We start from the raw sequence: 14246 nt of genomic DNA, 5'->3' as shown, positions 1-14246 counted from the left end.
CTGTTTTAAGCTATTTTTTACCAGCACTAGTGGTTAAGTTACAGTCCTGCCTGCTGCTTGCCTGTGTTGCTACAAGAGGAAGAAATTACATTTTAAATTCACATTGCACTTTCCACATTGCAAGATCTACAAATTAGGGCCCAAATTTTCCAAAGGAGCCATTGGTTTGGTATGCTAAACTTTTAAAAGCTCAGATCCTGATTTCCAGATGTAGAAGTGCCTGCATCACTGCGTGACAGCAGATGCCTTCTTCAGCTGGACCCGGGCTCTTTGAAACAGATACACCCCCAGGGGAAAAAAAAACATTTAGAAAAACCAAATCAGTAGAGTACTTCTGGAGTCATGGATGCACATTAATAGATTTATCTGGAAAGAGACAAACTCCAAAAGAAATGCTCTAAAAGAAGCTGTGGTGTGCACTTATACCAGCAGGTGCCAGGCTTGCTTTTTTTTCTAACCACTGTTGGTTCTTCAAAGGCTTGATCAGAAGCTCCACCCTACATCCAGTTTATTCCCCCCCTTATTTCCAAACTCCTCACATTTTTAGAGGAGGAGATTTCTGCATGGGACCACTTTGTCAGGGACCCTAAGCTGAAAGATTCTTTCAACTTGTACATTTTTCTTTGATTTTCTACACATGGAGCACACGCTCGGCGAAAGGCTGACAGTCATGCAGTTTTCTGGGGCACCCTTCTGCCATAAACCAGGCACCAAAACATCCGCATTTCTAAGTGATCTTAATTACATTTTGCAGGCTCTGCTTAATGTTTGGCTAACTCTACGTAATCGTCTACTCATCCTTCCGTGTCCCAAAGAGTGTTTTAAGGAATGATGCAATTGATTTTGCAACCTCTATATTTAGGCACTGGCGCTCTTCAGAGGATTTATCACCTGGGGCTTGCAGCAGCAGGTGCCCAGAAGAAGAAAAAGATGGAGAATAGGGTTAAGAACTGAACTGAAAATGTAATCTTTTGTCTTGCATTGCTCTGGACTCTGGGAAAACCATGACCTTCCCCAGCAAGTCAAAGAAAAGCAGCCGCTTTCTGTGTACAGAAAGTTCCCATCAGGAACAATGTGTGTTTCTGTCATGTAAGCTGAGGGGTGGGGGGAGGCACACAAATCATGTGTAATAAGAAGATTAAAAGAGATGTTTCCAGCGAGATCAAGTCACAGCAGCTTCCTTGGGTTAAGTGAATGTGCGACTGCATGTGAACATCACCTATTTAAATGGAGAACTCTAAGGAAAGCGTGGGTTGAAGACAGAATCATAGAATCATTTAGGTTGGAAAAGACCCTTAAGATCTTTGAAGATACTCCTGAGCAAGTGTGGAGCAAGGCACTGGAGCACAGAAGAGCTGTGGGACTTGGACACGGTGACTGTGTTCACTTTGCAGCACTGGTGCTGCAAAGACCAGGTTGAGCGTTATCAGGTAGCATTTCAGTCACCACTCTTGATCATGCCTTGACAAGGTCTACACTGACTCCACCTGCACAGAGAGCAGGGATACGCTTTGTACAGCACCAAGATCCAGACCGGCAGCGCTACGTTCATCTGACAAAGGTCAAGGTGGGATCATTGAAACAGCGGGCATACCTCCCTTTCCAAGATTTTTAGCAGTGACTAGTGGTGTAGGATGCTGTCCTTCTGAAGGGAGATGGAGATCAACATGAAATTCTGTGAAGGAGATTTTTGTGAAGAAAAGGCCCTCAACAGCTTCTGGAAAAAAATCAAAACTTTTCAAGGTATCTTATGCTGGGCATTCTGTAACATCATTTATTTCTAAGAAAAAAAGAAATCAAATCAAACCAAACAAATACTACTACTACTAACAATAATGTCTTTACTCTAGTTCTCTAGGCCTTCAGGGCTGGAAGGAAGGATCCAGAAATTCCCTTTTTCCCCAGACACTCTTCACTGAACAGCACCAGCCAAAGTGGCTGGGATAAAAGCACGCAGAGAACGGAGTGCAGCTTTGGGGCAGGTTTTTCTCCGAACCGAGAATGACGTTCACTAATGCAACCTCTCCTACCTGCCAATAGCCGTCATCATTTGCACATCGGTGATGCTGTCATCGTTGGTTAGGTTTCTTATGACGCCATCCATGAGCTCCAGAGGGACAAACTGGACCACGCTGGCCAAGGCATTGGATGGTGCTTCCTGCTCCTCTGCAAGACATGGACGAGCGCCAGCAGTGAAAATGTCAGTTGCCAGGAAAACCAGGCACATGAGGTCATCTCTCGTCTCTAAAAGCCAAATCATTTCTGCCTCTGTAAATGGGGTGGCTAGTCAGCTGGTGTAAATGAGCAATGTGAAGTCCACACTTAGCAGTGCCAGGAGGAGAATTCCCCAAATCCCAGTGTAGCACATAGTGAGGCTGGGTCGTAACAGATGGGCTGCTGCATGAAGCCATACACAGCCCCAAGGGAGGAAGAGATCACAGGCACAACAACGTTCTCAGGCCAACCCTGGGTCCCACATTTCCTCTGCATGCACTGAAAAACCCATCTCCTCATGGGCTTAGGAATAACTGGAGCAGGAGCTCACCTGCCAGCAGAGAGCCCAGCCTGGAACCTCCAAAAATCTTCTGTGACCCTCTGCAATAACTAAAGGCCCCAGAAGTCAGATAAATATCTTCTGTCCCACCTTAAGATACAACCACCCTCCAGAGAGACAGCAGAGCTTCCTGTCTCTAGACTAGTGAGAAATAACTCCTGAACTTTGTCCCTAGCTTCTGGTAGGGAGCAGGCTGTGGGGTCCCATCAAGTCAGCCATCAGAGTGACGTTTCTAAAAGCTTTCAAGCCCCACTCTAACCAGCTGCAGATAAGGTGCTCTCCATTAAGCCCAACTGATGCTGGAAAATGCTGAACACACAAACTTACGCTGCAAATATTTCAACCCACTTAACGCCTGTGTACAGAGTCTGTGTACTTTCAGGGGATATTTTTTTCCTAGCTTAAAGCCCTGGGTAACGTTTAGGGATACTTGTTTATTACATTCCAGCTGTGGCTGTATTTCTGGAGTGGAGGAGAACCATGCAAGATGTCAAACTAATCAAATTTGACTTCATCAGAGCCAACATTCACATTCCCAGCCTTTTGTTTTTTGTTTTTTGTTTAATTACCTGTTGAAGAAATGATAGTGAACAGCTCCTTCAAAGAAGGCAGGATGGCTGAGGTCTGAGTCCTCCAGATCCTCTGCAGCAAACTGCTCACTTTGTTCACCTGCTCCAAAAACTGCATGATGTCCTCTTCTCCCTCGGAGATGCACTGGAACTGCCCGATGCACCGGATCAGCTGCTGGCAAAACAAGACCTGGTGTTTGCCGGTGGGGATGCACTGAGGATGCTGGGTTAAGAGTTTGCTGATCTTCGCACACTGCTTGGGGCTGGGCCTCTCACAGACTTTCCGGAGCACCTCGATCCTCAATAAGCTGAAGATGCTGTTTGCTGACGGGCTTTCCAAGACAAACTGCAGTCCTAACTGGATATAATCAAGTACGTAATGGCTTCTCTTCCCCAGAGGTCCATAGCCTTCCTGGAGGAGACTCAGCAGGAAGCGGACGTTGAAGAACTCCTCAAACTCCTCTGGGTGGTAGTGGCCATAGACCTCCAAAACCTCTTTCCCGATCTCTCTTTTATACTTGGTGTCCCCTGTGAGATAAAGCTTGGTAGACAGCTCCAGCATGGACCAGCACTGCTCACTGTCCATGGGCTGCTTTGCTGCCTCAATGACACGCCTCACAAGCCCTTGCTTCACATTGTTGGGGTATGAGGACATCACCACAGCTTCCAGTATCTTATCCATCTCTGCTCCCAGCTGCTGAAAGAGAGGAACAGAGCAGCAGATTAGTTCAAGCAGGGTCTGCTGAGCTTTCAACCCCAACTTGGCAAGGAAGGTTAAAGAAGCAGAGCTTGAGAACTGTCTGGGACCACTATGAAGATGACAATTTTTGTGCCATTTTCATGGTGGCATTCAAAAATAGTTTCCATTCTGGTCCTGTTTGACTGAGACTAAAGCCCCCAAACTGAATGAGCACACAAAAGTACAGAACGTCTTTGGACTAGTCACACATATGAGTGTTTTGTCTTGTAAACAACCAACTACAATCTTATACTTGACCCTAGGGATGGGTGAGCTCCCCCTCCTTGATGGGTTCAGCAACTCAAGATGGTGCTCCATGTCTCCCAAAATCCAATCCCTGCTGGAGACAGCCTGCCATAGACCCAGGGAGGGGCTGAGTAGGGAATTAGGGGAGCCAAGGTCTTCCATTGGTGTCTGCTGGCTCAGGTGTCCTCAAGAGGCAAAGACACTCGCAATGATTGTCTTCACATTCAGGGAAGGAGAGAAAAGCCTTGGGAAGCAGAGATGGCATTGCAGCCTCTCCCCGTGCCATAGCAGTGGGGTACGTTCGACATTTATGCTGCGCTGCCAGCCACTCCAGCTGAGTGGTGCAGTCTTGGCTGCTCCCCAAGGACCTTGCCGCATTTGTATGCAGGACCAAAGCGAGAGGGGAGAGAAACTGCAGAGTCAGGCAAAGTTTCCCATTCGTCACGGCCCAAATTCACCAGCAATGAAGTGTTAGAGGAGAAAGTGCTTAAAAAACCCCAAAGGATTTCCCTGGAAATGCTCAGAACAACATTTACAACCAGGTGTCAGGTGCACTACTGCACAAGAAACCCTGTTACAGAGTGATAAAATTAGATAGCCAGGATTTCCTAAAACATGTTACAGGGACTATATAAAGACTCACCCACAGCAGGTCCCCCCAGTGCGATGTGCTGCACAAATACATGTTTGGAGAACATCCCTTCCTGCCCATAGCCTGAAACGATCCATGTGGGAGAGAGAAGGAAGGCACGTATCATCTTTGTTACCTAAATGAGGAATCAAGGCAGTACAGATCCACCCAGGCTCATGTGCGTCTGACCAGAAGACTAATCACCACCGTTTGGTTCCTCAGTTTCCTAATCTGAGAAATGAGGACAATGTGCAGCAATTCCTAGTGGGGTTGGCTGGAACTTCCTTCGTTAGCACTTAGAAAGCATTTGAAGCTTTTCAAGTGGGTAGTGTTATATTAACAAAAAAAATGTATGCACAGGTAGTATGTACTCCAGGTACGTTTTTCACAGATAACATCCAGAAGGGACCTCAGACGATGCCCTCCAAGGACCATCTCATCCCTGGAGTAAGCCAGAATGTACCTTCTCTCCTGGTAGACAGCTGCTTGCATGGGGAAAACCCATGCCAGATACAAACCTCAAGTTCTGGCTCACAGCAGCTTGGCTGGGAAGCCTTCTCACTTGACCAAAATCCACCTCTTCCCACCACTGCTTCCCCCACAATCTCACAGGATGAAAACAACCATGATATATGCATGGCCACCTCCCCATCCAGCGATGATGGCAGCCTAGGCTGCAATGTCTTTCCAGGCACCACGATGGCCTTTCTGTCCCCTGCCTGTTGACTCATAAGGTCCTCTGTTCCTGTGCTGGATTTATTTTTCCCCATCGAGCATCACTGCTGCTTTCCCTGCAACAAGCTATGGCAGAGCTGATGCTCCTCATTGGACTCTTGAGGGACCAGCATACAATAAACCAGTGACAAATGAGGACAAGGTAAGAAGAGAGAATAAAAGCCCACAGGTAATGTATTTTCACCGCAAACTGAGGGTACCACAGCGACAGCAAAGGCTAAAAGCCAACCTGGAGAGCAGATGGGGCTTGCAGACAGACCAGAAATCAGGAGGAGCAGTTGTCCTAGCTGTAGGTCAGTGGTCATCTTGGCCATACAGAGACTGGCGCAGACCTGCAGTCAAGCTGGTACCCCCCTTCACCTCCTCTCTACAGCTTCACAGCCTGAACCATGACACCCCAAGCATCTGGCAGATAGATAAGTTACCAGGAAGAGACAGGAGGATCTACAGTGCTCACTCGTTGCGTCTCACCAGTACGTGGTTACTTCCCTGGAGCAATCCATGTGGAGTGTGGCACAGCGCTGTGGAAACATCACACAGGCAGGACGACCAAATCATGGCCACAGACCTTTTAGATCTAACCCCACAAATCACCACAGTCCACAGCCCACCAGTGTATGTGGTGTTGGGTGGCTCCCTGCCCCTCTTGGTGGTGATGGTGGTCCACTGCTGTTCCCAGTATGACTGGGCTTTTAGCCACTTCAGCATTGCCAAACTCCACCCAGATTTTCCATGCAAAGAGTCTACCTCTGCCTGAATTTTGAGATGAACTTGCAGTTTACATCCTGAAAGGGCTTCATTCTTTCTCAGGCTGATCACAGAAGGGGACATGAAGATGGATCACCCCAGGCTTGCTGCCTCTCCAGGTCTCATCTAACATACTGTGGCAGGGACAAGGCTGAAACCAACTCCCCATGTAGTCAACAGACAAACAAGTGCCAATGGAGAGTATCCAAGGACTGTAAAGGCAAAGCATCTTCCTCATCGAGAAACGTTGTAGTGTCTGATATTGACATTAGGACCTCAAAGACCCACGGGGAGAACCACCTGAGTTGAGCTTGTGATGGAGGGTCCATGCTGTCCTCACCAACGAAGGACTTTTCAGTACAAGGCTGCGCAGCAGCTAACACAGTCCCACCTACATCTGTCCAGCTGCCCCGGTGCCAGCAGGAGGGAACACACAGCCCGTGTTTCTGTTGTGTATCGGGGTATGCTAAGCTGCCCCCCGGGCATGGGCCAGACAAAGCCAGGGTAGAGGATGTTAGCCAGGGAGCCCCTAAGGAGTCATTTACAATATATATGACAATCTTAGAACGATATTAAAACAGCACTCATGTTGCTTTGTAATACATAACGATAAATATTGCAGTCTCAAAACGACGCTAAAAAAGCGTTCTACACTAAAAGATCATTCACATTCCAAAGGTTAGGAATTAAGATGGCTAATTCCACCCCAGCACAGCCCCAGACGCTTCCAGAGAGGTATTATGGAAAGGATCTCATATTAACTTTTTTTTTTCCCCACGCCAGGACCTGCCTGGAGAGTGAATCAGGGTTTGCAGTGAAGGAGACCGTTGCCTGTAAGATCACTCTCGTTTGTTGTGGAAATTGGAATTGTGTCATAAATAACCCAGGGAGCTGCAGGAGAGGGAAGGGCAGTTCCATTGCTGGGCAGCCAAATGCTGCCTTGGAGACCTGATCCCTGGCTCTCTGTTTAATACTCAGATAAAGAGACTAAATGCTCAGATAATCAGGCTTCTATAATGAGTCCTCCTGAAGCGGGACAACCTTTCTGCACTTCATCTTCCTCACTGGCAGTAAGAAGTCACAGACAAGTTGGGAGGATCAGCTCATTCCTGCTGGTGAAGAGAACCAAGTTCCTGGAGCACACAAGGATGCTGAAGAAGGTCAAAGTGTTAATTATTAATCTGCAGAACTGCTTTGAGGTTCCCATCTGTTCTGTAGCTCACATAAAACAGAAAGTACACAATATGAGCTTTGCAGCGAAACAGAAAAATATGCCACGAAATGGCAAAGCTGTTCTGCTCCCCTGGTGGACAGCTGGCAGGAGCAACGTGGGTAAAATCACAGAACCAGGAGGGAAGGGACCTTGGGAGGTCTCTAGTCCAACCCCTGCACAAAGCTGAAATCAAACCAAGCTGCTCAGGGCTTTGTCTGTTTAGACCTTAAAAACATCCCAGGATGGAGATCATGCAACCACCCTGGGCCACCTGCCCCAGTGCCTAATCAGCTCATAGTGGGAAGTTTTTCCTTATTTCCAGTTGGAAACCCTTGTTTCAATTTACGTCTGTTTCTTCTCACTCTCCTGCCATGCCATGCACTGCTGTGAAAAGCCTGGCTCTACCTCCTGAATAATGTCCTTGTAGGCATGTGGGGGGGGGGGGGTGTGTGGTGTGTGTGCTGCTGCTACCAGTCAGTCCCCAGCCTTCACCAGTGCAAGGGCTTAGTCCACGCTGGGTTAGTCCATCCCACGTCCATCCCTGCTCGGTGAGCCCATCCCGCATGAGCCCATCCCAAGTGCAGGACTTTGTCTTTGTCCTTGTCGAATTCCACAAGGTTCTTGTCAGCCCCAGCCTGTCCTGGTCCTCCTCTATGGCAGCCCTGCCCTCAGGCGTATTGACTGTTCCCCCCAGTTTGGCGTCACTCACAAATGCAATGAGGTGAATTCCATCTCCTTCTCCAGGTTGTTGATAAAAATATTAAAAAGGGAAAGTTCCAGGATAGTTCCAGCCCATTTCCTACCCAAGTAGAAGTCCACCCATCTAGACTGCAGTTTCTTTTGTGTCTTTGATACACGGATGCTGCAGGACATCATCTCAAAAGCCTTACTGAAGTCAAAGAAGACAAAATCCACAGTCTCCCTTCACCCACAGATCTACCAGTCCATCCTTAAAGGCCATCACATAGATCAAGCATGATTCACCTTTGGTAAGTGAATGCTGATCATTCCCAGTCACCTCCTCCTTCATGTGCCCACACACAGCTTCCAAGAAGATGTGCTCTATGATCATCCCAAGAACCAAAGGGAGGTCAACAGAAGTAGGTTCTCAGATAACCCTTCCTGATTTTCTGAAGATGTGCTAGAGAGGGAGATGTGCTTTGGAAGAGGGAGGGATGTCTTCCGTCTCATCCTTGTCACGCAGATGTTCAGACCTACAAAACTGTCCTGAGGACACTCTCTGTTCCACCTGGCAGATCAACAGGTGTTGATGGCATTGGGTACCACACGCTCCATTCACAAACACACACCAGGGTCCACAGTGCTTTTGCCCCTGCCCCCTCAAAATAAAAGGGTGCTGTGAAAAAGAGCAGCCCTGGCTCCAGACTTTAATTCCATCTAAAGCCACAAATAAAATGAAGTATTTCATCAACATTTGCAATAGGTGTTGCTGACCATGAGATGTGTCTCTGCAAGGACAGATACCCAACCATGCTCTAGAAAGCAAAGTGGGAAAGGAGATTTAAGCAAAAAAGCAGCATCGACCAGCTTGGCTTCACTCTCCAAACAAAGTAAACCGAAAAAAAAAAAAGCCAAACCCCGGCCTCAAGATGAAAAGTCACCTTGGGCATTGCTTGGCTCTAATCTTCATAATCTGTACTGTTCAGAGGCATCCTTAAATTTTTCTTCTGTCTGTGTCTTTTCCTTAATTAGGATTCATTTCAATTGAAGTTTCTCCAATTACTTCTAAATCAGTTCATTCCCCTGTCCCTGCCAGCAGCAGATTTCCTGCAAAGGCTCCTTAGTATATTTTTCCAGAATGCAATATCAGTTCCCACACCCCAAATCTTACAAAGCTCTGAAAACATAGACCTGAGATGTATCTTACCTTTAGGAAATCCTGGCGATAAATTCAGCACATTTCCTACAACAGTATCACATACTGTTTGATGAATACCACTAAGGGAGAAAAAAATCCCACCATCCAAACACAGACTGATAAATGACATAATTTGCTTCTTACAAAGAAAAAGAAATCATGATGTACTTCCCTGAATTCTCTGGAGATTTTGAAGTAGAGAAACCAGATTCACCTTTTATTGTCCTTAAGTCCTGCTGAAACGGTTCCTTTCATGTCAGCCAAGACATTACTGTTATTCTTGCTGCATCCTCCAGGCAGCCAGGCAATTAGGGCTCAATCCTGCAGCATGCTGAGCTGCTGCAGGGTGGAAGGGAGCGCACCCCGTGCCTTGCTAGAGCACAAAATACTGCGCAAAAAATACTGTATTCTCTAAAATTTCTACAAAATTTGCCATTTGGCATACTTCTTCAAAGGGCCAGCCCTTGCTGTATCACAGCTCTCTAGATCTGTCTTCCAGGAACATCAAAGGAATTGTGTCCTAATGATTATTACTTTTTTTGCAGGGAACAAATGTTCTTTTAATTCATAGGCAAAGGGGATTTTTTTTGGGGGGGGTCCAAAGTACCTACCTGCTCACCCAGCCAAGAAGGGGAAATTACAGCCTGCAGCTCATCATTACCACATCCGATCGATACAGCCTGACCCGCAGGTATTGGACAGTCACAGTCATCCTTATCACTCCCCTATGACTGTTTTTCTAAAAGGCTCAAAAGCCCTCTAAATAACTAGGAAGAAACAGCAATTTCCCTACAGAGTTGGAAATCATCAAACAAAGGCCAGTGCTGGGCCCTCACCCATGTACTGCACCTCCTGCCGCTGCCTCCCCGTGATCTAGTATAACTTATACATCTGGTTATACTCTTCATTTCGTTGAGATCTAGTTCTTCTGACTGAATAACCTTAATTAATGTCAGCGATGTGATTCCATTCCAATGATCTTCTGTGTATGCATCAAGCAGTCGCAGCAATTTAATGCTCTGGTTTCTACCTTGAGTCCTCCCAATGACACAATTGCTGCTTCTCCCTTTACTTCTCTCTTAATTATTTCACATCCAGCTATTCTTTATTCTCTGAAGCCTCAGCCTCCCTTATATGTTATTTGCACCGTAATAATGCCTGGAGGCTTCAACTGAAATAGAGCCCGCTGGCCTACAAACTGTGTCTGTGGGAATACACACAAGGGAGTAACTCTCTCACTTAAGCGACACAGCAGACACCATTCACGCTGCTGTAGCCGTACAAAATACCGAGGCACATCCAAGCCAAACCATTTGCTCAAGGAGATGCAATAGGTCGTGGCAGAGCCAGCAGCCAAACCTGCAAATATATTAACGGCAATGCTCCACCTCACATTGCTTGCTTCAGCTGCTATCCCAGTTGCACCCAGGCAAGCGCCATGGCAGAGCAGAGGATCAGGTCTGTTTTCACGAGATCTGGGCAGAAACTCAGAGCAAATAAATGCAGAAAAATCCAGTTAAATACCCCGTTGGAATCAGAAGTGAGACCCTACCCCTCTGCAGTCGTAAGAGGGAAAAACTGCCAGCACAGAAGCCCAGCCAAATTTTTTTGCATGTAATTATAATCCGCCTTTCTACATTCACCTTCTCTTTTCAAGGAGATCACATATTCTTCGCTCTCTGTCCCAAACTGCTTTCCAGTGACAGATTGCGCTTGTGTTGCACGTCTCCTACTCACTAGAGCTAATTACTCCTGGCTGGCAAGGCTCTTCGTGCTTTCCTGTCCTCTGCTGCGCTGAATCAGAACCGCCCTTTAGTACCACCCCGATGGAGATCCCCCTCCAGCCACGGGCAGCAGCAGATTTGGAGCAGGAGGTTGTCCCCATGCTCTGCAGGATCTTCCACCCTGCTCAGCAGCTTTCTGTCCCCTCTGGAGAGTGAAGATTTATTTGCTCATCACCACCCAGCTGGACTGTTGCATTTTGCGTGGCTTTGCTGTACATCAGGAGCTCCACCCTGGGAACAGCATGTTTCTCTCCTGTGGCCTCACAACTTTTCTAAGGGTTCCCTAAAAAGTAACTAACCAAAAGACACCTACTTGCAATCAGCCTAAATTTACCATGTAGTAGTCCCTTCCTTTACTAAAATCTGTTGATGTTTTTGACCCACAGACCACTGCAGACCCTTTTCCTTTCTTCTGCTGTACCACAGATGTAAGCAGTCCTTTTTCCTCTAAAACATTATAGATATGTTCGACCGTACCATACAATTCTATCAGTCATCTCCAAGTAACCTACCACGGCCTTAATTCATGGACAACAGTGCTGGGCTGCTGCCCCACCTGACCCCATCTATCTTAGCTACCCTGCTTTCTTATTTATTTCTCCAGTGCTTCTTCTTTGATCCCTTTGGTGCACACAGATCCCCCAGTCTCTTCTCTTGCTCTGTGTTTTTTGCTGTTAGGCACCCAGTCATTTAAAAACAAAAAAAAAGGCTTTGGCTGGATGTCAAAGCGATCAGTGCAGTAATATCAAATAAACCCCAAGGCTCTAAAAATCCCCTCTTTCTCCAGATGACTCCTCACAGCTCCGTTCCTCCCCTCAGGTCAACAGCTACACACACGTATCTCTAATACCTACCTGTATCCTTTCCTAATAAAGCATCTCAGAACCATCGCTAGCATATTATCAGCTGTCCTGGTATGGATGCAGAAAGCAAGACACAAGGAATTCAATTCCTCTCTCCCATTGCCTTGAAAACCAGCAGCAGAGAAAGGCACGTAAGGCAGGACTTGCTCTACCCACCAGACCCACACTGACAAACCGCTGGCTCTGTGGCTAAGCCCAGCACCAACCACAGACAAAAATAACCCACCCCGCTTGCTTTTCAATTTTCCGAATATATTTCGCATTGGATGCCAAAAAGCTTTGTCCTGCCCACGCTAGGTAAGTTTTTCCCAGGATGGTCACTCCTCCTCACATTCCCCAGATGAAGATATCTTCCATTTCTTCCCCCAAAAGCTTTCTGCTCTCCTCCTTAGCAGAGCTCTCAGCCAAGGCTGTGCTACCCTACTTTCATGGGGCTTTACACTAGGAGTGCCCAGATCCCGCACTGACCTTCAGACCAACGTCCTTTCTATCATCCTTCCTGGAGACTGTAAATACATCTACTCCGGAAAGCTGGTTGTTTTCTAGAAGGTATTTATAGCATTAACATCCCTCGCCTTTCTTCAGATTTCTGTCTGCTTTTGTCTGTGTATAGAAATTAAACCCCTGGATATAGCCCAAGGAAAAAGCATGCCCTGTTCACCAAAGCATATTGGACCAAGGGCCGACACTGTTGATGCTGGCTGGGATTCATCAGACGCTGCCTGACTGCTTGGAGATACAGAGATCTCCAATTTATTGGTGGTGCCTTCAAGAAAAATGACACTCATCTGAGACTTCAGATTCCCTCCAGCCCCTAACACATTTGACTTTGCATCAGCGCCAATCCAGAAACCAGGAAGATGGAGTGGGACCATGACAAAGTTTGCAGACTCCATCACAAAGATGCCCAGGGCATTTCGAACCCCCTCCCCAGGCACAAGTCAGCCCATGCTACATCCTTTCAGTCTGAGGCAGGACGTGCGGCTGAAACTTCACTGCCATGAGTCCTGTGACACAAACACAGCAGGGTGTAGCTGAGATCCCAAAGCATTTTGAAAACCTCATGGAAGTAGCAAATATTCCAACATCTGCTTTTATCCTTTGGTAACACCTGCGAAGTCCAAGCCAGGGCAGTTTTAACCTGAAAGGGCGTTGGATCTGGACTGCTCTGAATCTGACCCTCACATTTAGGGTCTTTTGGCTCCCTGTGGGATGGGTACATCCCTGGGTGAATCTCCCCAGGTCAGCTTCCCTGAGGAAAACCTGAGCCCATCTTGGCCAGTTTCTCCTAACAAGATGCTGCCTTGTAAACAGCTTTGCAAAGCCCTGCAGGCACCGAGGGAGTGCACACACACCCACTTGCCAATGCCGTCCAGAGCATCCCCCTGTAGCCTGACCCCCCAACACCCAAATCCTCAAGCATCCCTCCTCCAGGGTTCCCTCCTGCATTCTGACCACAGAGCATCCCTCTCTCTGAGCATTGCTCTGGGAATCCCAAATCCCAAACCCTGGGCCTCTCTCCTGATTCCCTCCTCTGAGCACCCCTTCACTGTGATTCCTTCCTGCATCTTGAGCTTCCGAGCAGCCCTTACTCCAACCGTCTCTCCGCATACCTCCCTCCAAGCCCTCTTCAAGATCCCTCCAAGTATCCCTCGCAAGAATCCCTCCTGCACCCCTTCCCCTGAGCATCCCAGCTCCTAAGAACCCTGACTGCATCCTGGCCCCCAAGCACCCCTTACTCCCTTACACAGCTGCTTTCTGTGACCTGGGCACTGAACATCCCTCCTGCATTGCTACCCCGAGGATCCCTCCTGCTTCCTGACCCCTGAACCACCTCCTGCATCCCTCCCACCAAGCATCCCTCCTTCTAAGCATCCGTTCTGCACCACTTCATCCTGCACCCCTTCCTCCAAGCATCCCTCCAGCATCCCAACCCCTGAGCATCCCAACCCAGAGCATCCTAACCCCTGAGCATCCCTCCTGCTTCTCTTCCCTTGAGCATCCCTCCCTTTGAGCACGCCTCCTGCACCCCTTTCCCTAAGAATTCCCTTCTGCAGCCTGATCCCTGAACACCCCTTCTGCATCCCTTCCCCAAAACTTCCCTCCTGCATCCCTCACCCCGAGCATCCCTCCTGCACCCCTTTGCCCAATCACCCCTCCTTCATCCCTTCCACCGAGCATCCCTCCTGCATCCCCTTCTCCAAGACTTCCCTCCTGCATCCCTCACCCCAAGCACCCCTCCTGCACCCCTTCCGCCAGGCGTCCCTCCTGCATCCCGACCCCCGA

The 14246-nt window shown here is 47.9% G+C and overlaps 1 protein-coding gene across 4 annotated transcripts in view; it reads right to left on the bottom strand.

The window, feature by feature from the left end:
- Window positions 1–14246, bottom strand: part of USP35 (ubiquitin specific peptidase 35) — a 30093-nt gene that overhangs the window by 14443 nt on the left and 1404 nt on the right. For 2 of the 4 annotated variants that reach the window (XM_056327003.1, XM_056327004.1), the window contains exons 2-3: window positions 3124–3820; window positions 2031–2166 (exon numbers count right to left, since the gene is read on the bottom strand). In XM_056327003.1, coding sequence (XP_056182978.1) covers window positions 2031–2166; window positions 3124–3805 — 818 coding nt within the window. In that variant the 5' untranslated portion in view covers window positions 3806–3820. Of the gene's footprint in view, window positions 1–2030; window positions 2167–3123; window positions 3821–4751; window positions 14134–14246 lie in introns of those variants that run through there. The other 2 variants (XM_056327001.1, XM_056327002.1) reach the window with 2 other exon arrangements.

This window comes from Falco biarmicus, chromosome 2 (assembly GCF_023638135.1).
Source record: "Falco biarmicus isolate bFalBia1 chromosome 2, bFalBia1.pri, whole genome shotgun sequence".
NCBI classification, from domain to species: domain Eukaryota; kingdom Metazoa; phylum Chordata; class Aves; order Falconiformes; family Falconidae; genus Falco; species Falco biarmicus.
The sequence above is the reverse complement of the archived record's forward strand: the minus strand, read 5'-3'. Positions and strand labels throughout refer to the sequence as shown.